The sequence below is a fragment of the Protopterus annectens genome, chromosome 6.part1 (genome assembly GCF_019279795.1).
Source record: "Protopterus annectens isolate FY-2018-M chromosome 6.part1, PAN1.0, whole genome shotgun sequence".
Classification (NCBI taxonomy): Eukaryota; Metazoa; Chordata; order Ceratodontiformes; family Protopteridae; genus Protopterus; species Protopterus annectens.
In genome coordinates, this window is record NC_056738.1 from 486,821,763 (window position 1) to 486,846,121 (window position 24,359).

A 24,359-nucleotide genomic window follows, 5' to 3' on the forward strand; every position below is an offset into this window, starting at 1 on the left:
GTGATGGTCAAATGCTTCTCTTGATTTTATTACTAGATTTCTTACAGATTTTGTACATATTGGACCATACACAAAAATACAATCTGACATATGGCAAGACTTAGTAAAATATATGTAGAAAAGGACAAGTTATGTTATACAACCAGTATCTGGCAACTGACTGTAGATAACAGCATAACATGGAAATATCTAAGTATGGGCATTTCTCAATACCATACAACAGCTCTACAAAACTATCTAATTTATTTAAAAATTGATTATGGTTAAATATCACAAAGCCATCAGGAAACTGAAAGCAATTAATATTTAAACCAGTATTTCTATAGTACTCTGAAGGGAATGCTTGCTACATTGTCTGGCTGTACACCACAATTTAAGGTTTTACCTTGATATGACTAGTTATTGAAGAATGGATGACCAGGCCAGTGTTTTCTGCTGCAGGCAAACCAGGTTAGGAAAAATCAAACATTGCATTGTCCAGGTGGCTTTCAGACTGTAGTTCATTCTTTTGCAGCATATATTGCAAAACTTTACCACTAAATGCACAGGAAAAAATGCCTTCTGCTAGGGCTATGGCTGTTGTATCATCTTTTTTCATAAATTCTACTGTTGGTCATATTAAGGTGGTTGCATGGCCCTCTTTGTATGACACCAAACTGGATGTGATCTCAAGATTCCGGTCAACTTTTGGGGCTGCAATTCTTTGTGGTATTCTGTCATGATGCCACCCAGGAGGCAAAGCTGGGGACTTTGTGTCTTGCTTTTTAAATGGACTGCTGGATCTCTTAATATACAAAATTTATGATCCATACCCATTCACCTTAGTATACCTGCCCTCAATCTCCCTACCCCCAGAGTTAAGTTCCCCCATGCAGGAGTCTGAATGGATACCTTTTAGGGGTATAGGAGTTCTAATGATACTTTAAAGAGAGCAAATTCAAACTGGAAAGATGTGTACTGTATTAATGGAGCTAGAGGAAGAGGTTTTTGAGCATGTGAGAGTCATAAGGTTGCTGAATGATTGTTGCCTGCAGGATGCCAGTCCTGCTGCTGAAGTGAATAAACATGGATCATGAAGATCTGATGTGATACGTTTTGTTTTACTCTTGCTGAAACTTATTCTAGACAAACCAGTAAATAAGGTGTCTAACAAGTTTCAGATGAGGTTGAAGATTCTACTCTGCAGGGGTTACCATCTTCCAAATAATTTATCCTTCCATAGTTACTGTGCAACTGTGGACATGGCCTGAAACATTTTCTTATAATTTTTTGAAGTTGCAGCAAGAAGTGGGTCTTGTCTCTTTTCCTGTGCTAGCAGGATAGAGACAGTTGCTTCCTTTGTGCCATCTCTTTTCAGTGTTTTTTTTTTGTTTGTCGTTTTGTTTTTTTTACTCACCGTCCTTACTGGTCGCTGTTTCTGTACCAGACTGTATGAGGCTGGTACTACCTGCAGGTGTTTATGTTGATGTTAGTTGTGACCTTGGCTTCTGAATCACAGTCTTTTGATTTAATATATTCCACATTGACAGTGTCTTTGCCAATACCTTTCTGGTGTCTAGGATCTTTATGGACCTGTGGGAGGTCAGGATCAGCCATTTGTGTGTGTGTGTGTGGGGGGGGGGCACTCAGCACGAACATTGTTGGCATCATTGCTAATCTCTGATGGCTCTTCCTTTGAGCCTCAGCCTCAAGATCTTATGTGTTGGATTTAACTCAATGAGTCTTTTGGCTGTAATGTTTGGGATTAAGCTCTCTGGGTTGTTCTTGGATGCCTCTTCTTTTGATGCTGACTTCTGCCTCTAATAAATTAGATTCACTGTTCCCAGCCTGGAGTTTTGCACTGATTTGGATAAAGACATAGATGCTGCAAACTCTACTGCATTTACTGCACTTGACATCTGTATGTGTACTAGTGTTGACACTGACTTCAACCAGACTGTTTCCTGTCTGCCATTTCAGCCACTCAAACTTTTTGGCAGTAGATAATGGGTCCAAAAGACACATGTAGAATTAAACTGATGTATCCCAATGTAGTCGTGTGTTCTTCATACTGATCACTGCTGCAGTAACCTAAGCTATATGGGTTATATCCTGCACAGGATATAACAGCCGGACAACTTTCAAAGGTTCGGGCACTTTATCATACACCCAGTTTGTCAGCTTGAGTTGATCTCACTAAAAAGACAGGTTTGGATGCCAAGTCCTTCAGCGCTTTCCTGATGCAGTGAAGAATGCTCATCTTCAGGTTTTCAAGGATCAGTGGTTGGCTAACACTGTTGCATTGCTGGGCAGATCCAAGTTACTTTTGAAGTTGTTTAAACTTTTTGTTGTTGTGACTTTCGGCTTTTCCTGGTTAGGGGTCGCCACAGCGGAACTCCGGCCCGCAAATGAGTGGCAGTTGATTTTTACGTACAGAGTTGCCAGCCCTGATGCACAACCTTCAACGAAGGTACGCCCATTCACGCATGTCTCCACGCAGAAGACGCTCTGAGAGTCGAACCGGACAGCGTCTTACTGTGAGACGACAACGCTACTGCAGCACCACCACCGTTTGAAGTTGCTTAAACTAACTTTGTGAAAAACAACCACTTTTAAGGTATTGAAGTGTTTTTCTTTACCTTTGTGTACTTCTAAACAGAAGTGCATTTTTCTGTTTTTCTGTACAAAGTTGTTAAAAGCTGTTTAAAATTACTTTTTCTGTGGTGAAACAATGTTTATTTTACATTTAAGTGCTTTTTACTGTGCTTTTGGGGAAAAAAATGACCTAATTTCCTGTTTTACCGCTTACCGTTGCTAAGCTTCTCTGGGAATTCTGTTTAACTGTGGGACAAACTTTTGGTCCCTCAGTTGGATCCTCTTCCAGCCACAAAAAGAAAAAGTTAACTAGACAGCCTTTGCCATCACAGCAGGCTAGTAATTTGATACAGCCACAGGTGGGTGACTCTACTGTGGCCAAAGTTGGTTTCTCAGACTACTCATCTTTTTCTTTGGATCCCTCTGGTGTTGTCCGTACAGCCACCATGGGTCAGGGGATAGCTACGTCCACTGAGAATGTTGGGTGTCCCTTCAGTTGGCAAGGGAGAGCCACTGTTGTTGGTCATGGGCAAAGGGATAAGGAGCCCGAGTCCCTGTTTAGCCAGAATGCTGTGCCCATCTCTTGGAAAGCTGTTGCTGGCAATAACAGGTCAGTTTACCCTAACGTTCCTGTCAAGAAGAGACAGAAAACTAAACATTTACCTTCTCCTTTCAGTTTCTGTGGACAGGAGTAATTTATTGGCTTTGCTTAATGACCTGTATAGGCTATTGACCATTTTTGTAAGGTGGTTTCTGTAAAAGAAAAAGGGATTCCTGTTTTCTTTGAAGGCGTTCAAGATTTGTCCCTTCACATTCCGCTTTATATTTTTCAGATTCTAAGGAGAGTATGGTATCTGAATTCCCTTTAAGGGATTAATTTTCTCTTCAACTATTTCCAGGATGAGCTAGTGTTTCCAGTGGGAGAACTGAGGTTTCTAAGTCCCTTAGAAAATACTATGACTTGCTACATGTGAAATTTCCAGAACTCTTTCCCATCCCCCCATTTGTCAGTATCGGAGTATAGGTTTGTTATTGACTGTCCTTTCCCTAATAGCCAACCCGCTGCCCCTAAAAAAGCAGATAAAAGTTCCTCCGTCTTTCAAGTTTTTATGCACTATTTCCAGACCTGACTGAACAGCTTTAGCTATAAAACATGTTGTTGATTATAATCCTTCTTCAGACAAAGATAATAAAACTATTTAAGTTTTTTTTTTTTTTTTTGGGGGGGGGGTGGACAGAATATGCTTCCGCAACTTTGATTTTTTTTTTTTTAATTCTGAATTGTCAGGCTCATATGTTAAAGTTTATATTAACTAATTGTGAAAGTATGAGGAATGGTTTGCCTGCAGTTTCCTCTTGTGAGGAAAAATCTTTGTGTTGTCTACTTTACTCTGTTTATCAGGTCACTACTCATTGTTTGAAGTATTTTATGACTGTAGATACTGGGCTGTTGCCAAAGATACTGTTTTAATGTTTGCCTGGCTGCATTTTCAGAACATCCCATAAGACATTAAAAATTAAATTTTGAATTCTCCTTTAGACCGAGATTTAGTTTATGGGACCCCCTGCTGCAGAGGTTATCAAAAAGTGTGAGAGAGAGAAGCAGATCATGGAATTTCTCAGATTATTCAGCTGTCCTTCTCCAAGGCATTTTTGCTCCCTCATCCGATTTTTAATAAGAATCAAAATAAACAGTCTCAGCAGAATGCTGGTAAGCAGACATTTAAACAATGGCAGGAAGGTTCCAAAAGAAAACAAGAACCCCCCAAGACCAAAGAACAGTCAAACAAGGCAGAATGGCCTTATACAGTAAACATTCAGTTAACCGGAACTCAAGCAATTGGCAAAAAAATATCTAGTAAAACTTTCATGTTTTGCACTTTGTCTCCCCCTCCCCCCTGCAGAAACATACCTTTCATTTTTAGAGTATGAGTTTTAAAAAGGAAGGTAGGAATAAATTTCCTCTCTAAACCATAGTATAGTGTACAGTATTAGTCAGGCCTATTTTTAATAACTCTCAAACAATCAGAAACTGCAGTTATCTGGCATCTACCAATCCCCATGGGTGCCAGTTAACAGAGTTTACTGTATAAACGATGTTGTACTCCCTCCCACCCTGGCAGTTCCTTACCACGTACTCCATTTGAATCTCCATTTCTCTCTTTAGCAACAGAGTGTTTCAGTCAAGTTAGTCCTGAATGTCATCCTTCCGGGTTACAAGTGTCAGTGGGTGGAAATTCCTATTTTTCAGGGGATTCCTCATCTACCAGACCAAACCTCTTCCCTCTTGTCCTACATCATATGCTGTCTCAGGGGGTAATGGAAGCTGTTCCCCCTTCTCAGATGGGGAAAGGATTTTATTCAAGAACGTTTTTAGAGTAAACAAAAAAAAAACTACTGGAGACCAGTTCTGGATCTTTTTTTCCAAAATCACTTTGTGGTAGTAGCCTGTTAACCCTTCATCCTCAATTGAATGTTTTAGTGACCTTAAATTTCAAGATGCACATTATCACATTCCTATTCATTCAGATTTCAGTTGTAAGTTTTGGATGCCTGGATCACAGTATCAGTTCTCTGCCTTAACCTTTAGGCTATCCACTGTTCCAAGAGTGTTCACAAAGTGTCTAGCTCCTGTCATAGCTTATTGCAATCTACAGAGTATCTATGTTTTTCCATATCTAGACTTGCCTATTATTACAGAGTCTTTTCCCAAGTGTCAGGAATTTCTTACCTGGTTAAGAAATGTTCTACAGAGGCTGGGATTCCAAGAGAACATTCACAAGTCTTTTTTTTTTTACTGTGTCTCACAGGATTGTGTTTCTGGGATGCTTGCTAGACATCTCAGTACAAAGATTTTCTTCCACAGGGAAAAATGTACAATCATGTTTAGATCTATTCCAGAGGTTTTCCACTTGCACTTCTGCCACAGTAAGGTAATAAGTCAGGATACTGGGTCTCATGGGCTCCATGAGTCTCATGATACCTCTGCCACTACTCCATGTAAGAAAGATTCACTGGTATCTGAAGTCTCTCTAGTCCCAGCATCAACACAAGTTGTCCTTTCAAATTCAATTTCTGGTATTTGTGAAAAGAGAAATCACTTGGTGGAGACATCAGATATCCCTGAATCCAGGTATCCCATCCTTCCCTACTGCTTTTAAACAGTCTGTCACTACAGAAGCCTTAGACTTTGGTTGGGGAGTAGTGTCTGGGATAAAAGTGCAAGGTCCCTGGAACAAGAAAGACGGACAGAAGCACGTAAATGTAAAGTTGATACCTAGCTCTTATAAAGACACTTAACTCTCTGAACCTTCTGTGGTCTGTAGGACCTCTTCATGTAGCTACAGATAATACCACTGTGAGGTGGTATGTAAGCAGTGGGGAGCCAGATCTTACCACCTTTGCAGATATTCCATTTTAGTATGGCATATAGCTTTACAGCACAATCTCACTCTACAGGCATCTTACGAGCAAACCTGTGTTGCAGACGAGCTGAGCAGGACAAAGGCAGACATGTCTGGAAACTAGATCAGAGGTGTTTCATGATTTGATCCGTCTGTGGAAAATTCATCTGGCAGGCATTTTGCCTCCTCTCTAAACAATCAACTGGTAAAATTCTGTTCCATGCCTCCATGCAAGATGTCCTAGATGACCCCCCCCCCCCCTTGGATAGGAATGTATCTTTATGCTTTCCAACCTTTCCACTGATATCTAGGATACTTCTGAAGATTCAGAAGGACTCCCCAAAAGTCATTGTGATGACTTCCTTCTGGCCTCTGCAACAGTGGTTCTCCCTTTTGGAACTGGCCAAAGGTAATTACCACAAACTTCCTCATATACTGGATTTACTCGCACAAGATCAGGGATTGTTTGCTGACTGCTTGGAAGATGAGGTCTCAATACCTTTTAGGCATCTATTTTTTAAGGATGTGCAGCAGATATTAATGGAGGTAAGAAAGTCTGCTATTAGAAAATCATATATTAGCAAATGGAAAACATTTTCTATTTGGTGCCAACAAAGCAACCAGAACCCATTTAGGGGTAGTGTTTTTCTAGTTTTACAATATTTGTGTGATATACTATGCTATGGTCTGAGTTGGTCCTTTGTCAGGGTTCATTTGTCAGCCATTTCAACTTGTCTACCCACGGATCTCACTCTTTCATAGCAATCTGATGTGAAAATGTTTTTGAAAGAGGTGTTACACAAGAAGCCTCCCAGAAGACCAGTGGCTCCTCTTTGGGATTTTAATTTTGTTAGAGAAACTAACACTTGCTCCATTTGAACCAGTTCATCTGGTTGATGAAGTACTTAACATGGAAAACTGTTTTACTGATTGCTCTAACCTCTGTAAGAAGAGTATCTAAGCTGCAAGCTGTTATTGTGGATCAGGATTCTCATCTTCCACTGAGATTTGTTTTTTTTCAGAACTGATACTGTTATGCCTCATGTGGTGTCTAAGTTTACTGTAAGTCAGTCTGTCCAACTCTGTGTACTTTCCTGAACCCCCAAATGTGAGGGAGAAAGGATGCTTCATACCTTAATTGTCCGCAGGTAACTTTGGTACTATCTTGACAGAACAAAAATCTTTCAGAACTTCTGATCAGTTACTCATTTCTTGTGAAATTAAGACAGCCTGTGTCAAACAGGCTGTTTTCAAATGGCTGTTTCAGGCAGTTGCCTTTTGTTATTCCCATCACAACAAAACAATTGTAGCCAGGGTCTAGGGTCATTCTACCAAGGCCTTGGAAAGGGTTGGACTCCCATGTATTCTAGAAGCAGCAACTCAGTCCTATGTCCATACTTTTACAAAGTACTGCAGACTAGATTTCTTTTCCAGGTCTAGGACAGGTTTTGCAAGGACCATTCTCAAGGGTCTCCTGGACCCTTCCCCTTTTTACCTCCCAGTTATTCTAAGCTATGGTAATCTACCCATGCAGCTTAGGTTATTGCAGCAGTGATCAATATGAAAAGTGTAATACAACAGTAGATGTTTGAATGATCACTGCTCTAGTAGTTGCTCCCTCTATCACCCCATTTTTTTGTATGTTTGTTATGCCAGGGTGTGGACATGTACTTTTATTCTTTTCCTAGCAGTGTTCTTTTGGGGCTTAACCTCCTTCTCTCAGTTAGCATGGAAGGTCTGAAGGGCTTGGTGCCCCAAACTTTTTTTTTTTTTTTTTTTTTTTGTCAGCTTAGCTTGAGATGACTAATGGTTTGGACATGTGGAAGGTGCGCTGAAGCTTTGCAAGCTAGCTGGCTGATATAACCCATGCAGGATATAGCCTGTATAGCTTGGGCTCCTGCAGCAGATGATGTGAACATCTACTGTTATGGTAAGTCTGCTTATACAACCTTACTTTCTTTTTCCTCAAACTCTTCTCCTTCATGATCAGGTAAAAAAAGCGCAAGTAGAAGAGGAAGCACCATGACTCACCAGTGGAGCCTTATTGATAGAAATAAATGAGATGGAGTTGATTCCCCCATTTCTTCCAGATGACCCCTAGTTTGGGGAAGCTCTGGAAATGAGGCAGAGGATGGATGACTGACTGATATAATATCCATACGGAGGATTCTGGATGAGACCTTTCAGTTCCCCCAACTTCTTTGTGGAAGGGCCCTCCACCCTATGCTGATTTAAGTGGTAGTGGTTGTCAAGACTACATGGGGTTAACCCAGTGATGCTCATTGTATGACTCACTGTTGCAGTAGTTTTGACTACAGAGACTTGTGTAGCAGGAGACATGACATCTTGTCCAGCTTCCAAGGTTTAGTTCACTTTCAGGCCAAATGGACACCTACTCCTTTGAGATAGCATGTTCCTATTATAAAACAGATGTCTGCCTAACTGTGTTTAGGTCTTTCTTGCTAGTACGAGTTGCACGAGAAACTACATGATGTTAAGTTGTCTATCTCGCCTTCGTTCTTGCTGGTTGGGATTGGAGCCGATCCTCGGCTCCGACTCTGCCATCTTCTATAGCTCGAGAGCTGTTTACTGGCTTGAGGCTACCCCTTATCCCATGATGCCTAGCGATAGCCACCTATATCTTGTTTGCCACTTCAGCTGCAAGGTGTCGTTTTTCTGGCTCAGGCTCGTATAAAGTTTCTTTATAGAACTTTTTTACTAGAAATAGTTTTTTTCCTGTGGGTTATTGTTAACTTTGTCTTATTTTTGTTATGTTAGCTAAGTGTGTATTTGTAGCTTCCTTCCCTTCCTTGTAGAACTCATTTAATTTAGAGAGTTCTCCCCCCCATCCTTTTCTTGTCAGGTTAGCCGTTTAGGTTAGAGGCTTTCCTTCTACCTTCTTTATAGGCTAGCCGTTTAAGTTAGAGGCTTTCCTATCAAAAAAAAAAAAAAAAATCTTTAGCTTTAGTCTGTAGTATACTGTGTTTTTCTGTAGACTGTATTTTGATTTGTTAGCTATTGTATTTCTTGTTACAGGATGTCAAAAGGATTCAAAGTGTCTGGGTTCAAGAAGTGTGACTCATGCTATCAGAAAATGTCTCTGACAGATGGGCACACTTCTTGCGTCTATTGTTTAGGCACTGTGCACCTGCAGGACTCTTGTTCTATCTACCATACATTTAGTCCAAGAATTCTGCAGGAGCGTAAGAATAAGCTTATTCTTAGGGGTCTTTTAAAGCCCCAGGATTCACCGGCCAAGACTCAGCCTGTGAAATCCCCTAAATCTACCAAGCCGTTGGCTCCATGTTCGGAGCCGTCTTTGGTTCAGACTCTACCTGCTACTTCGGTTGCGACTGGAACCGATAAGACCATCTCCCCGTCGGCTCCATCAGAAACTTCAGAGCCTTTGCGGAGCCACAAGAGGCTGAGGTCCCCTTCTTTGGAATAGATACATTCGGCTCCTCGGTCTCCCCTGCTTCAGAGCGAGCGCAGTCACAGATCATCTCACTCCTCTCGATCCTCTAGGCTGTCGGATCACAAAGTGGAGAGAGTGGTCAGTAGGTTGCTAAAGTCGCAGGCACTTGCCAAGATGTTGTCCAGCCCTCCTCAACAGGTGTCGACTCCGTCCACTTCTATCGATGTTCCTCTTCTGACTCCATTGAGCTCGGAGCCGGAGTTCGTTGGGGTTCGAGTAGTGGAACCATCGGCTCCGATAACTCTATCACCTTTGGTTCCGTCGTCGGCTCTGATTCCCTCGATGGTGCCGTCCATCGAGGGATCTGGGCGCCAGGGCTCCCTCGTCTGCTCCGAGGGGGCGAGTGGCATCGGACCCTTGTTCGACCCCATTCTCCCTCTCGGAGCTTCGGCGCAGGTGAGCTCGGCTCCTACATCAGCCTCAGAGCCATCTCCCTCGGTGCGGAGAAAGATTCAGATTTCCTCGGAACGGAGCCTTCTCTGCATCATGGCAGGGACTCCTTCGATGTCATGAGGAGTGTGCTGGCCACTGAGTCAGCTCCACTATCGGCCCCACTGGCTCCATCCCCTATAGTGCCTGTGCCAACCTCTGCTCCTCCTCCAGACTTCAAGTGTGGGGAATCGGCCCTCCAGGACACCCCATTGAGTGTTTCCTCTTTTTCCGAGGCCTCCCCTGATCATTCAGAGGAGCCCCCTCATAAGAAGTGCAAGAGGAAGCACATTGGCTCCCCTGAGTCTGTCACTTCTGATACAGACTTAGATGATTTGGAAGGGTCCTCGAGATCCCCCTCTGAAGATGTTTCCTTTTCGGACATCCTAGAAATGCTTAAGCAGGGGAGGAACTGGAATCCCCTAGCCCCTACCGAGGGTGAGTCTGTATTCCTGGATGCTTTTGGTTCCGGACCTTCCATCTCCAGGGTTTCTCCGCCTTTCGATCCACTTATGTGTCAGTGGTGGCTCGAAAGGCTTGGTCAGCTCCAGATACAGTGGAACCAACTCCGAGGAGACCTGGCAAGTTCATCACAGCACCCCATGATAAGCAGTTCCTTACCAAAGGTGTTCCTGTTTATGCCATGATGGTAGCAGCAGCCACCAAAAAAGAGTTAGCGGAGACCTCTTGGTCTGTCCATCCTCCTAACAAGGAGTCTAGGACCATGGATAGACATGGGAAGCAAATTTTTGCTTCACCAACCTTTTCTATGAGGTCACTGAACTACTTATGCCATTTTAGCTGGCTTCAGAGGGATCTCCTTAAAGAGCTCGGAGATACCCTTCAAGATCCATCAGCTGAGGGAGCTCAAGCTAAAGTGACTTCCCAGCTGACAACGCTTAAATCTGTAGTCAGCTGCTCCATGAGTCTCATTTCCTATGCAGCCGATGGTGCGAGTAGAGCAGCAGGTACGGGTGTGGCCCTTAGAAGGCATGCATGGATGCGGCTGTGTAATTTTGCGGAACCCTTTAGAGCGTCATTCACCAACACCCCCTTTGATGGTTCCTTTCTTTTTGGACCACAGGTGAAAAACACTTTGACTAGGTGTGAGCAAGAAGGCAAGACTCTCTCTGCTGTGGGAGTCCGTTTTTCCAGTCCTTCCAGACCATACCCCAAGGGTCAGAAGAGTGGTAAAATGTGGTTCCGAAAATCCCAGGGAGCCTCGCCTGACACACGTAGTGATTTTTCCTCCAGGGGCAGAGGGGGAAACAACAACAACAGACACTGCCCTCGTGGCAGAGGGGGTCTGCAGAATCAGGGCAACAGAGAATCTTTCTCTGATAAGCCCTTTCAGCATCCCTGAAGGGTTGCCCGACTGCCCGCCTCTGGAGGCAGTCTGGGGAAGACTTTCATTGTACCCAAAAGCCTGGCAGAATTTAACGCAAGACAAATGGGTACGGTCCATTATATCAGGAGGTTACAAAATTCCCTTCTCTCAACCCCCCTTACCGTCAAAGAAATCCCTTCCAGATGTTCCACCCAAGCAGTCATAGAAGTTTCAAAACTGCTAGAAAAAGAGTCATCCAGGAAGTCACGGCAGACCAACACTGATCCGGAACTTACTCAAGGTTCTTTTTGGTACCAAAAAAGACAGGGGACTAGAGACCAGTTCTGGATCTCAGCAGACTAAACAGGTCTGTTCAAAGAACAAATTTTCGGATGGTCACGCTACAGTCCATTCTACCCTTTCTGGGTCAGGACATTTGGATGTGCTCCATAAATCTTCAGGATGCGTACTACCATATCAGAATGGACAGACGCTCCAGGAGATTTCTTCACTTCCGGCTGGGAGCCAGTCATTACCAGTTCAGAGCTCTGCCCTTTGGTCTCACCACAGCCCCCAGAGTGTTCACCAAATGTATGGCAGTGGTCACGGCTCACCTGAGATGTCTAGGATTCCAAGTGTTTCCATATCTGGACGATTGGCTCCTCACTGCTACTACCAGGCATCAACTTATGCAAGCCAGGGACTACACAATCACAATCTGCTCTCAGCTATGAATTACAATAAACTTCGAAAAATCTGCCTTGTTGCCCTGTCAATCACCTATATAGGAGCAGACTTAGACACAAGGAACATGTCCGCAAGGCTACCGCCAGAAAGGGTGTCTACAATTTACCAGCAAGTACAAATTCTAATGCAGAGCACAAGAAACCAAGTCAGGTTCATCCTTCAAACTGTGGGTTCCATGGCAGCGGCAATTCTTCTAATCCCACTGGCCCGTTTTCACATGAGGATGCTTCAGTGGCTTCTGTTCACACAGTGGTCTTTCCAGCAGCTGCCCATGTCTCAGATGATCATGATTACAGAAGCATGCAGAAGGCACCTTTCCTGGTGGATGGTCTCCCCACTAGTGACTCAGGGCAGACCCTTCCTTCATTCAGCCCCCTCCGGTTGCCACAGTGACCACAGACGCCTCCCTGATAGTGTGTATGGGGTGGCATTATCAAGGCAGGACAGTCCAAGGCACTTGGCAGCCTCACGAGCACCATCTGCATATAAATGTCCTAGAAATAAGAGCTGTGCTCCTAGTGTTGCAAGCTCTTCAGGACTCTCTCCCTTCTGGGACCATTGTAATCCAAACGGACAACATGTCAGTGGTGTGGTACATCAACAAGCAGGGCGGAACCAGGTCCTACCCCCTATGTCGAGAAGCACTCAGACTCTGGCAGTGGGCGATTTCCTCCCAACTATTTCTGATTGCGACGCACATCCCTGGGAGGTCCAGCGTCATAGTGGACAGGCTCAGCAGAGCTATTCTCATGCCTCACGAGTGGTTTCTGAATCAGGTAGTTGAGGATCTTATCTTCCACAAATGGGGACAGACTTGCTGCGATCTTTTTGCCAACCCCTTTAACAGCAAATGCAGCAACTACTTCTCCCTTCTTCCGCTTCCAGGTCACTCACCCAGAGACGCTCTAGTTCACGATTGGCCTCAGGGACGACTTTATACCTTTCCCCTGATTCCAAAATGCTTACAGAAAGCAATATCGTTGGGCTGCAAAATGATCTTCATTGCCCCCTACTGGCCTCGACAGATATCGTTTCCTTTCCTGCACCATTACCTTCTCGATCAGTCCTGGACTCTGGATCCGATTCCAGACCTACTGATTCATCAATCAGGTGGGCTGCATCAATCCCTCCATACACTCCAGCTCACAGCTTGGTTGCTCCACTTCCAACCTTAGCCAGGCTTCCCATCATTTCCCCGGCCGAACGTGAGATTATTGTCTCCTCTCACAAGTCCACAACTAGAAAAACTTATGCTAGCAAATGGAAACGTTTTTCTTGTTGGGCAGAGGCTAGGAATGTAGATCCCTTCTCAGCCCCAGTCCACGAAATTTTGGAATTCCTAGCACAACTTTTTCATTCTGGGTCCCCTTCTGCTACAGTCAAGGTTCAATTGGTGGCCATTTCTAACTTTCATGTTGGGTTGTCAAATTCAAACATTGTCTCATAAGCTCTGTAAAGCTTTTTTAAGAGGGGCCTACTCTCCTTAGACCTCCAGTGAGAGATCCCCCTCCTCCATGGGACCTTAATTTGGTACTAACCTCCTTAATTCTGCCCCCCTTTGAACCAGCAGCGTCCTGCTCCATTAAGTTTCTATCTTGGAAAACACTCTTTTCTGGTAGCTATTACTTCAGCCAGACACGTCTCTGAACTTCAGGCACTATGTGTTCGTCCTCCATACTTGGTTTTTCACAAGGACAGGGTTGCTCTGAGGACTAATCCTTCGTTTCTTCCGAAAGTCTGCTCAGAAAATAATTTAAACCAATCTATAGACCTTCCTGTGTTTTTCCCTAACCACACCAACAAGGCAAGAGTACAAATTACACCAATTGGACATTCATAGACAATTGCATTTTTACTTGCACAGGACTAAGGAAATAAGGAAGTCGGACCAACTATTCCTTTCCTATGCTCTAGGCAAACAAGGTCTCCCAGTTTCCAAGGTGACCTTATCCAGGTGGTTGTCTCACATTATTACTTTAATTTATCAATTAAGAAACAGAGAATTGCCTGTCAAACCGAAAGGTCATTCCACTAGGGCCTTGGCCACCTCTGTAGCCTTCCAATCTAGGTTGCCCATGGATTCTATCTGTGCAGCTGCTACATGGGCAAATCCTCATACCTTTATTTCTCATTACAAACTAGATATGGTCTCCAGGAGCAGAGCTGACTTTGGCTCCACTGTTCTAAAGAGTCTGTTCCAATGAGCCACCCAGCATTGTAGGTGCTAGGGACGCTGTCCCAACCAGCAAGAACGAAGGTGAGATGGACAACTTAACATAAAGAAGTTATGTACCTACCATAACGTTCCATGTTGGTTGTCTTCATCTCGCCTTCTTTCTTGCGTCCCACCCTCCGTCCCCCTGTCCTATTGGACTGAGAGGAGTTCTGGTTTCACTGGCTGAGTGTTCTGTGGTTTGTTTCCTCTACTGACTTGGAGAGTATGACAGGTATTCTCAACCTGTTTGTTTGGACAGGTTTTGTTCTCTGGCTATGTCTGGGGTTAGCTATTTCAAACGAGATCTGGGTAGCTATTACTAGGCATCATGGGATAAGGGGTAGCCTCGAGCCAGTATACAGCTCTCGAGCTATAGATGATGGCTGAGTCCCGATCCCAACCAGCAAGAAAGAAGGTGAGATGAAGACAACTAACATGGAACGTTATGGTAGGTACATAACTTCTTTTTCGTTGTTTGCTATTTTTGCCCTTCTGCAGAACTGGTACAGCTAAGTATCCACCATACTGGGGAAATTCTTTGACTGTATTTTAGTGTATGAATTTTGTGACTATATTGTATTGTATGAAAGTTGGGTTGGATGACTTTTTTGGTACATCCACTAATGGAAGAAGGATGGAAACAAAATTTGCATGGTATAAGCCGATCCCTGACAAGGATGGCCCTGCTGTCTTAGGCCTGATAACAATGCCCCTTAATTATAACATCAGTTAGGATTTTAATCACAAGACTGTTAGAAAAAGGATATGTTCCTGTGAGGACCGTCTAATATAGATGCTTTTGAGACCTTGACCCATGCAGATTTCATGTCCTGTAGTAGTTTACCAGTCTTGGATCTCTTGCCTAATAAAGGATAAACCTCTTGAGAAGAAAGAGGAGAGAGGGACTGGAGATTCCCTAAGGTCACATTGTCCTGATTCAGCTTGAGAGTGTGGTGTCTGAGATGTCTTTGCAATTCATGGCCCCCACATCTGAGTTGCCTAAGGCCTCTGACTTTGCCCATTTGGAGGATGACATGTTGTGGGCAAAGGTACCTCTTACCAAGCTGAAAACCTTCACAAGAAAGCCAGCTTGGACACCCCTTCCATTGCCCAAATCTGATGCACATTTTGTTGTGCCCAGTGGGCAGGAGAGTACCCATTTGGTATTCATTAAGGAAGATGTAAATGCCAGAAGGATGATCTAGTTAACCCATCTATGAGCTCAGGCCTCTAAGGTGGCAACCCCTGTAAAGAGGGACCAGCAGTCCAGTCACTGGACATCCACACAACTAACATTCCTACAGTTACCTAGATCAGAGGTAAGAAAAGGACCCTTGAATCCACCTTCTTGTCCAGGCTCTGCCCCCAGGAATGATCCTGGGATTCTTGCAATCCGAGGAACCCGTAGTAAGCTATGAACCAAGCCTCAGATTCTTGAGTCCTTTCCTTCAAGAGAAAGCATGTCTCTTCCCCACTGAGGGGCTTACAGTCCTCCAGTAGTGAGGGAAAAGGACTAATCTGTGTCTTCTGAATGTTTTCCCCGTAGAGGCATGATACAGGCACTAAAGAGACCATGTTTTCTGAGTCTCCCACTGATATATATCATTGGGCAGTGTCCTGTGTGAAATGAAAGAACACTTCATATGAGATGCCAAGGAAGGCTACTCCCAACTTCCTTGGTTTGGATGCTTCAAAACCTAAGTCACCTCCAGTCCTTGAAGCTGTAAAGATTCCTTTTATGTCCATCTCAAAGGAACCAGACTTCCATACCCCTGCTTCAAAGAAGCCAGACGTATTTTATAGGGTTCAGAAACCCCACAAGTTTTTGTACACATATCTACAGCTGACTCAGCAGTGGAGTATCTGAATCTAGAAAAGTTTGGAATTGGTTTCTGCTCCTAATACACATCCAAGTGACTGAAAAAGCTGGGGTCTTGACAACTTTGAGAAGAAGGTATGTGTACAGCTACAATCCTGGCCTTCAGTGCCCTTGATTTAGACACATGAGCAAGTAAGTTGACTGAGCTCTTCGTCCAGCTGTACGTCAAATTAGTAGAGGTGTCTGATGAAGACTCAAGGGAAAATGTTTAGACTTTATCTAGACTATTGTTCAGGTGACTAAGCACTGCAATAATTGTAGATATGATGATGTCCTGTTAAGGCAGAGAAAATGTGAAGAATGCTTGAACAGATCTCCCTTTCCTTCCAAGATTAAAACTGTATTTTTATATGCTTTTTGCCCCCATTCATGCTGACCATCAAGCCTTTCTCCTAATGAGACTCTACCCTATGTTCAGTAGTTGAAAACTTTTAGGACTTCTCATCAACTGTTTATTTCTCTTGAAGGTTATAAAGAAGGACAATACGTGTCAAAACCGACAATTTCTAAATGGTTGTCACATACTATTACTTATTGTTCTCACCATAACAAGTCACTTCAGGCAAACTCGGGGCCCACTCTTATCAGGGCTGTGGCATCTTCTGTGGCTTTTTGTAAAGGGATAGACTCTAGAATTCTACTAATTGTAGCAACTTGGTCATCTGTAAATACTGTTACTAGTTACTACAAACTAGATTCCTTCTCTTTGTCCAGAGCAGGCTTTACTAGGACTGTTGTCCAGGGGCCCCTCCTGGCCCAGGCCATCAAACATCCAAGCCACTACTTGAACTCTGCTTGCCTGGGGTTTATTCAGGGCTGTATTCCTCTGACACATGGCAAGTGACTTCAAAGTTACAATTAGTTATCCAGTGTTTATACCATGTCAACCCAAAGTTTGTTCATAACATTTGTTTACATTGATCAATTTTTAAATTTTAATTATAAATAGTAATAATTAGATCCTTGAGAGGCAAGGGGGGGCTAAGACTATCCCCAAGTCTATCATTTTTTTCCACTCATCTTGCCCAAGGTAGCCATTTACTAACATCAGTGTAGCATCACGTATTTCACTTAAGGGAATCTAAAGTAGCTTGTTCCTTTATTAAGTTTTTTAGACTGTATGTGGGTCAGGAGACTGCTTATCAACTTACAAACCATATTTTCTTCTTGAATGTTGTGTCAGAGTTTATGTTGAATTTCCTTGAGTCAAACCATTCATCTGAACATCTGTTTTTCAGACAGGTCAAATACAGAAGTGATGGTTTTCAAATTAAAAGTGCAGTGGGCTATAAGATATTGTTTGGTCTGCACAACCTTATTTGGTAAAGGTTGTCTGAGAAATCCTATGATGCAAACAGTGTAGGTTTTGCTATGCAGCTGTATGAAAAGGTAAAAGTATTGCTCCTTTGATTGGTAAACCCAATCAGGGTCCTACCAAAGTTTATCCTTTCTGAATAGGGGCCACATCAGCTGCTTGCGTCTGAGGTCTTAATATTTAGGATACTGCCTACCATCAGGACTCACCAAGCATTATAGAATTGACCTTCCATCCAGAAGTGTAGTTTGGTGTGAGAGAAAGTGCTTAATGGATTAATTAATAGAAAATGTGTCTCCTCCCTTTTGGGAGTAAAGGTTATAATTTGTTCTGGTAGATGACTATATGAAAGCTTCCAAAGAACTAGGAAGATTAAGTTGCGCCTCCTGATTTTTGAGGGCTCCTGATTAAACAAAAGAATAATCCACTTACCCCTAAACTACCATTTCCCTTTTATGTGATGGAGTATCATAGTTCTTAGTTGTTTGTTGTTGTACTTTCCTTTAGTTGGAGATTTTTTTCCATTTCTTGGCTTTTTATCCTTTACAGCGATGAACTGTAGTGGGGTAGGGATTCTGCTTTACTCTACTTTTCATGGGCAGTCCCTCATTATCACAATCAAGAAAGGATCCCACCAAAGAAAGGAAGATTGCCGAGATGTCTTCACCAGGGGATCCTCTCTAGAAGTGGGAAGATAATTCTGCAGGATGAATGCCCTGCTGAATGAAAAGTATTGGAATATTTGAGCTGTGGTGGGTACACTGCTGTCTTTTACTGTTGAGTTGTATGGTTATGCTTTAGTTTCTGACAAGATGAGCTAATTGAGGAAGTGTGACCAAATATGATAAGATAACTGTCCCAACCTGCATACTGCATTTAATCATAATGCCATCTCTCTTTTCTTATAGACTCTGCTAGCCCCAGTAAACGCACTTCAGTTAGCAGCTTTCAGTCTGCTGTGGATAGTGATTCTGCTGCTTCTATTAGCCTGAATGTTGAAATGGATAATGTCAACTTCCACATCAAGAAACAGTCAAAGTACCCTCATGTTCCTCCTCATCCTGCAGATCAGAAAGGTATGAAGCCAGGCACTGAGACTGTCTTTGGTAGAAGCTTGTTTGAACAGATTTACACATTGTAAATTGACATCTTTATGGAGATGTTCATCATCCTGTGTGCTGCTGACATTCAGTTGTGGGAAAATAAACTTTGTTTAATTTGGGAATAGAGTGTTTATGAATGAACAATGCCATCTGGTGTAATAAATTAATTTCACAAACAAAAGCAGATGGAAGTGTATATAAATAGTAGTTGACTAGAAATGGAAGTGTATACTTTTCCTAAACAGCAGTTGATTACAAATCAGCATGCATTGGAGATGGATCTTGCTACGTTGCAAGGGTTTGAATTAGAAATAGCACTGCTGTTCCTTTCTCTGTATTTTTAACGCATTTTAAGGACGGTCATGCCTGCCAAGCATTAAACCATCTTCCACACTGCCTTGTTGCTTATTAATTTCCTGCTTTTGGGTTGAGAGCACAATTATGGGGAAGCTATCATTCAAGCAGTTAGAAGTAGGATTTTTCACTTTAACTACTGTTTCCCCCTCCTGTTGCATGATACTGTGGATGACATACTACTTCAGAACCCCTGTCCCTCTTTGCCTTTGTCCCATCTCAAGACATTGTGTTTGTGACTCCAATATGCATTCTTAATGCACACCTTCCCACCTCTCCTCCCTCCGACAGGCAGCAGTCACGTGCTTCATCCTCATTCATTCCTCCCTTTTCTAGCTACCCTTTCCTACATTCGGACTGCCATTTGCTTTAGTTGGAGATTTTTTTTTCCATTTCTTGGCTTTTCATCCTTTACAGGATGGGTAATAATTAGGGCTTTATCCCTCTACATTATGGATCCATGTTGTGTCTTTCGGCTTTTCCCAGTTAGGGGTCGCCACAGCGGAACTCCAGTCCGCTAATGATTGGTAGTTGATTTTTACGTGCCGAGTTACCAGCCCTGACGCACAACCTTCAACGAAGGTATGCCCATTCACGCATGCCTCCACGCAGAAGACGCCCTAGCTGAGAATCGAACCGGACAGCATCTTACTGTGAGGCGACAACGCTACCGCAGCACCACCACCGCGGGTACATTATGGATCCATATCCCTTTTATTTATTTACTCTTCTAACACCATGTCTTTGTAGATGCTTGATCCTGTACTGTTACATTAGAGTGCTAAAAATGATTTGAACCGTAATTTTTTTCTGAAGTTGTTAATCTTCTTCCTATTTATCACTGATGGGTTTGGTTCCAAGCCTTCGGAAATGAGTCTGCCTTATACCAAGCTTGCATGCACCAAAAATTCTCAAGCTAAGCTGCTACCCACAATGCCCTTTGCTCAGTTACCTCAGATCTCGTTTGCCGTGCAGCCATATAGCAGCGTTTTTTAAGATATATTTAGTGGTGTGAATAAGTTTTTTTTTTTCCCCCTTTTACAACTTGTTCTTGTTCTATATTGCTTCAGCTCTACCCACAGGTACTTCTCTCTTACCATTGTTAGTAATTTCTTGGTATTTCTAACTTTCTACCTTTATGGTATCTTGTTACCATTGTTGGTATTTGCTTTCTTTCTCCCTCATCTCTTTCCTCTCTCTTTCCCTTGTGTGCGAGAGTGTGTTCTGGGACGTCTGAAAAGATGGGAACTACGAGGTTTAAACACTACTCTTCTTGCAGTGGTAAACTGCCAAATAGTGACTTCCATGAAGAATGTGTCGGTGAAACCCCCGTGTGATATTTGTGCTAGTTTCAGTCAGCGGACGCTGAATGAACATTGTAGCAAACTTATTTTAAAAGGCCTGCTTGCTTCGCCTTTTTCGGAGGCCATTTCTGCAATAGAGGTCTCACCCCCTCCTTCAGACAAGAAACGTCATCGATCGGACCCCTCTTCACCAGCTGGCGATAGAGGTAAGGGTCACAAGCACAAGGCCCATAAGTCGTCTTCTGAACACCGTTTTGCCTCCTCAGTGCCGACTACCACATTGGCTCTGAGCTCGGCTCCAATGAAGTTTACCGAGGTAGCCTCGTCGGCGCCCACCCCGGCACCGACAATTACGGCACCGCCTACGGCCAGGGTACCGACCAGTGTATCGACTTCTTTATCGGCACCGACTTCACCCATTTCGACTCCGATATCTGCTTTGACAACTACCTCGGAACCGTTCCTGTCATCCACCCCTATAGTGGCATCTGCTCCGAGCCTGTTCATGGCTCTGACCATACCTTTATTACTTGTTGCAAAATTGGAATCTTCGGTGCCGTTCTGCGACACACCACGGACCCGATACTCATCCAATGTGGACCCATTTGCCAGACAAGCTTGCAGCCCCTTTTTGGACTAGCCTGACTCCCCCTCAGGTGCTTCGGTGAGATCCACCAGGAGCCTTTCCGAATTGGATGCGGTGCGCCTTTTTGATCAACTGCTGACTGCTAGGGGAATCTCAAATCCGCCTAGACCTTATCCCACTCCTGGCTTTGGGTCTGTTTCTCCAGCAACCCCCCCTACTGACTCTCCTCCCTTGGACCCCTCGGTTCCAAGGCTCATCTATCCAACATTTACTAGAGGAATTCCTTCCTCTGCGCTGACAACAACTCTGAGGCTCATGGATCCCTTTGGGTGCCGGTTCTGTCGGAACCTACCCTTCCTCAATCTGATGCTTGGGGGGGTGGAGCCCCCGGTTCCGGTGTCAGTTCTGACGGTTGTGTCTGCCCTGACTTCGGATCAGAGGGGGGGGTCTACCGCTCCAAGCTTGATTGAGGCTCTGTCCCCGGGGATGGACTGTCTGGAGTGGGGTGTGACCCCGGTTCTGATTTTGACTTCGGTTCCGGGCTCCCATTCCTCTTCGGGCAGGCCCGCTTTCCGGGTGATGGAGAGGGCACTTGCTGCCAGCAATCCTCCACAGTTGGTTATTCCCCCAGTTCCCTCTGAGCTGCAGCTGTCAAAGGCCACTCCCCCCCAGGACTCCGAGAGTGCAAGGCCCAGGAGACCCCTGTCCAGGACATTTCACTTTCTGAGTCATCTTCAGATGTTCCCACCGAAGAATCCCCTCGGAAACGGGTGTGTAAGAGGAAACACACGATCTCCCCGGAGGAGTCCCTCATGGAGGATACAGACTACGATGATGGGGAAGGGTCCCCACGGTCACTCCCTGATTATGTCTCCTTCGGGGACATTTTGGAAATCTTGAAACAGAGGTGTGATTGGAAGTCCTCAACCCCTTCCTCAGAGGAATCCGTATTCCTGCAGGCCTTTCGCTCTCGGCCCTCTACTTCTTGGGTGACCCCCCCCCCGATGAGTTGGTTAAACTCATCGTACAACGGGCCTGGAAGAACCCCGACTCTGTTGAGGCCATCCCCAGGAGATCAGACTAAGTACTCTCCTCTCCAGAGGATCAACCCCATTGGTCCAAAGGCTTGCCAGTGGATGCTGTGGTAGTGGCGGCTGCCACGAAAAAGGACTTTGCAGAAGAGAGTCCTGCTGTTCACCCGCCCAACAGAGTCCGGGGCACTGGACAGGTTAGGGAAGCGAGTCTTTGCATCCTTGACCTTCACGGTTAGGTCTCTGAACTTTCTGGCACATTTTACAAGGCTCCAGAGAGATCTTATCTCCGAACTCTCCAGAACTTTCGCGGGTCAAGTATCAGATGGAGCACGAGATAAAGTTGCTTCCCAACTTGCCACCCTAGAATCCATATCTAATTCATCCATGAGGTTGCTGTAACACGCAACCGAAGGATCAGCTAGAGCTGTGGGTGCAGGTGTAGTCAGGAGACGTCATGCCTGAATGCGCATCTGTGACCTCGCTGACTCCTTCAAGTCTTCCTTTCTAAATGCCCCTATCGAGCCTTCGGCACTGTTTGGTGCTAAGATCAAGGATACACTAGACAGGTGCGAGCAAGATGGGAAGACCTTGTCTGCCATTGGCCTACACTTTTCCAAACCTCAGTGTTCTTTCTCCAGGAATCAGAGGAGCGGAAAGATTGTGGCACAAAAAGTCTCAAGGTCCTTTCCGAGACACACGTGGTGAGGACTCCTCCAGAAGCAGACTGGGTTCCATTAATGGAAGACATCCCTTTCGGGGCAGAGGGGGTCCCTGGAACCAGGGCTCCAGAGATTCCTTCTCAGGTATACCATATCAGCACTCCTGAGGCGCTGCCTGATTGCTTTCCTCTGGAAGTAGTTGGGGCACATTTCTCTCTACACCACGCTGCCTGGTTGTCCATTATGAACGATCAGTGGGTGCAGAGAATCATTACCAGAGGCTATCATATTCCACTGATATCCTATCCAAGACCTCCGAAATCCCTTCCCGATGTTCCACCCAGTGAAAGGGAGGAGGCAGTTTCCGAAATACGAAAGCTACTTCAAAAACAAGCCATCCAACGGGTCCCCTCACATCAGTGGTGATCAGGGTTCTACTCAAGATTTTTTTTTTATGCCAAAGAAAACAGGGTACTGGAGGCCCATTCTGGATCTCAGTCAGTTAAACAAATCAGTAGTTCAGACCAAGTTCCGCATGGTCACAATCCATCCTCCCCTTTCTGCGGGATGGTGTGTGGATGTGCTCATTAGATCTCTGGGATTCGTACTACCATATCAAGATGGACAAATGTTCCAGGAGCCTCCTTTGCTTCAGGTTGAGAGCCAATCACTATCAATTCAGAGCCCTGCCTTTCGGTCTCTTGACGGCCCCCAGAGTGTTCACAAAATGTCTTGCAGTGGTAACAGCCAATCTGAGACTTCAGGGATTCCAGGTGTTTCCATATCTAGACGATTGGCTCCTCTCTGCCCCCACCAAGCGTCTTCTGGTCAGGGCCCTCCGCTACACATTGGCTCTAGCGGAGTCATTAGGCATCACCATACACTGGGAGAAATCAAACCTTCCACCATCACAACTGGAATTCAAAGGGGCAGTATTCAACACACAGTCAAGCCTAATCTCACTTCCTCTCCACAGGCTTCAGAGACTTGGGGCACAAGTTCAGGTGATACTCTGTCAAAGCAAGGTGTCTGCAAGGGAAGATTCTTCAAGCCTTGGGATCTATGGCTCTAGCCATCCCCAAAGTTCCCTTAGTCAGACTACACATGAGATTACTACAATGGCTCCTTCAGGCCCAGTGGATACCCAGTCTCCACCCCCTGAGTTCAAAGATCCTCATCGCCAACATTTGCAAACAAGATCTCCTCTGATGGATGAGTACAGATGAAAATCTTTGGTGTCGTCCCTTCCAGGTTCCACAGCCCAGCACCACAGTGATCACGGATGCTTTCCTGATGGGATTGGGGGGGGGCACTTCGAGGGAAAATCAGTCCAAGGCACATGGTCCGATGTAGAGGTCAATTTGCATATCAGTGTCCTGGAGTTGAGTGGTGCTGTTGACGTTGCAAGCTTTTCATCCGCTTCTTCCGTCTGGAACAATTGCTGTCCAGTAAGACAACATGTCCATGGTCTGGTACATAAACAGGGAGGGACCAAGTCTTACCCCCTTTGTCGTGAAGCCATAAGAATCTGGCAGTGGGTAATAGCTTCCAACCACTTCCTGATCGCAAAGCATATCCCAGGGAGCTCTAACGTGATTGTGGACAGACTGAGCAGATGCATCCTTCATCCTCACGAGTGGTCTCTCAACCAGAGTGTGGTGACGGAAATTTTCAGCCGCTGGTGCCAGCCATGCTGCAACCTTTTCACCTCCCCTTCAAATACAAAATGCAGCCGCTACTTTGCCCTCTTCCCCCTCTCGGGAGTCACCGAGAGAGACTCTAGTCCACGATTGGCCCATGGATCTTCTTTATGCTTACCCTCCAATTCCTCTGATTCCCCTTGTTCTACGGAAGGCCATTCGGTTGAGAAGCAAAGTGATCCTCATCGCTCCATTCTGGCCTCACCAAGTGTGGTTCCCCTTCCTGGCCTCGCCGAGTGTGGTTCCTCTTCCTT

At 44.7% G+C, this 24,359-nt stretch overlaps 1 protein-coding gene across 1 annotated transcript in view; it reads left to right on the forward strand.

Annotated features, from left to right (window-relative positions):
• PIKFYVE (phosphoinositide kinase, FYVE-type zinc finger containing) overlaps positions 1-24,359 on the forward strand; it is a 3,858,188-nt gene that overhangs the window by 1,371,831 nt on the left and 2,461,998 nt on the right. Inside the window, 1 exon segment of the mRNA XM_044075403.1 lies at positions 18,274-18,441. Coding sequence (XP_043931338.1) covers positions 18,274-18,441 — 168 coding nt within the window.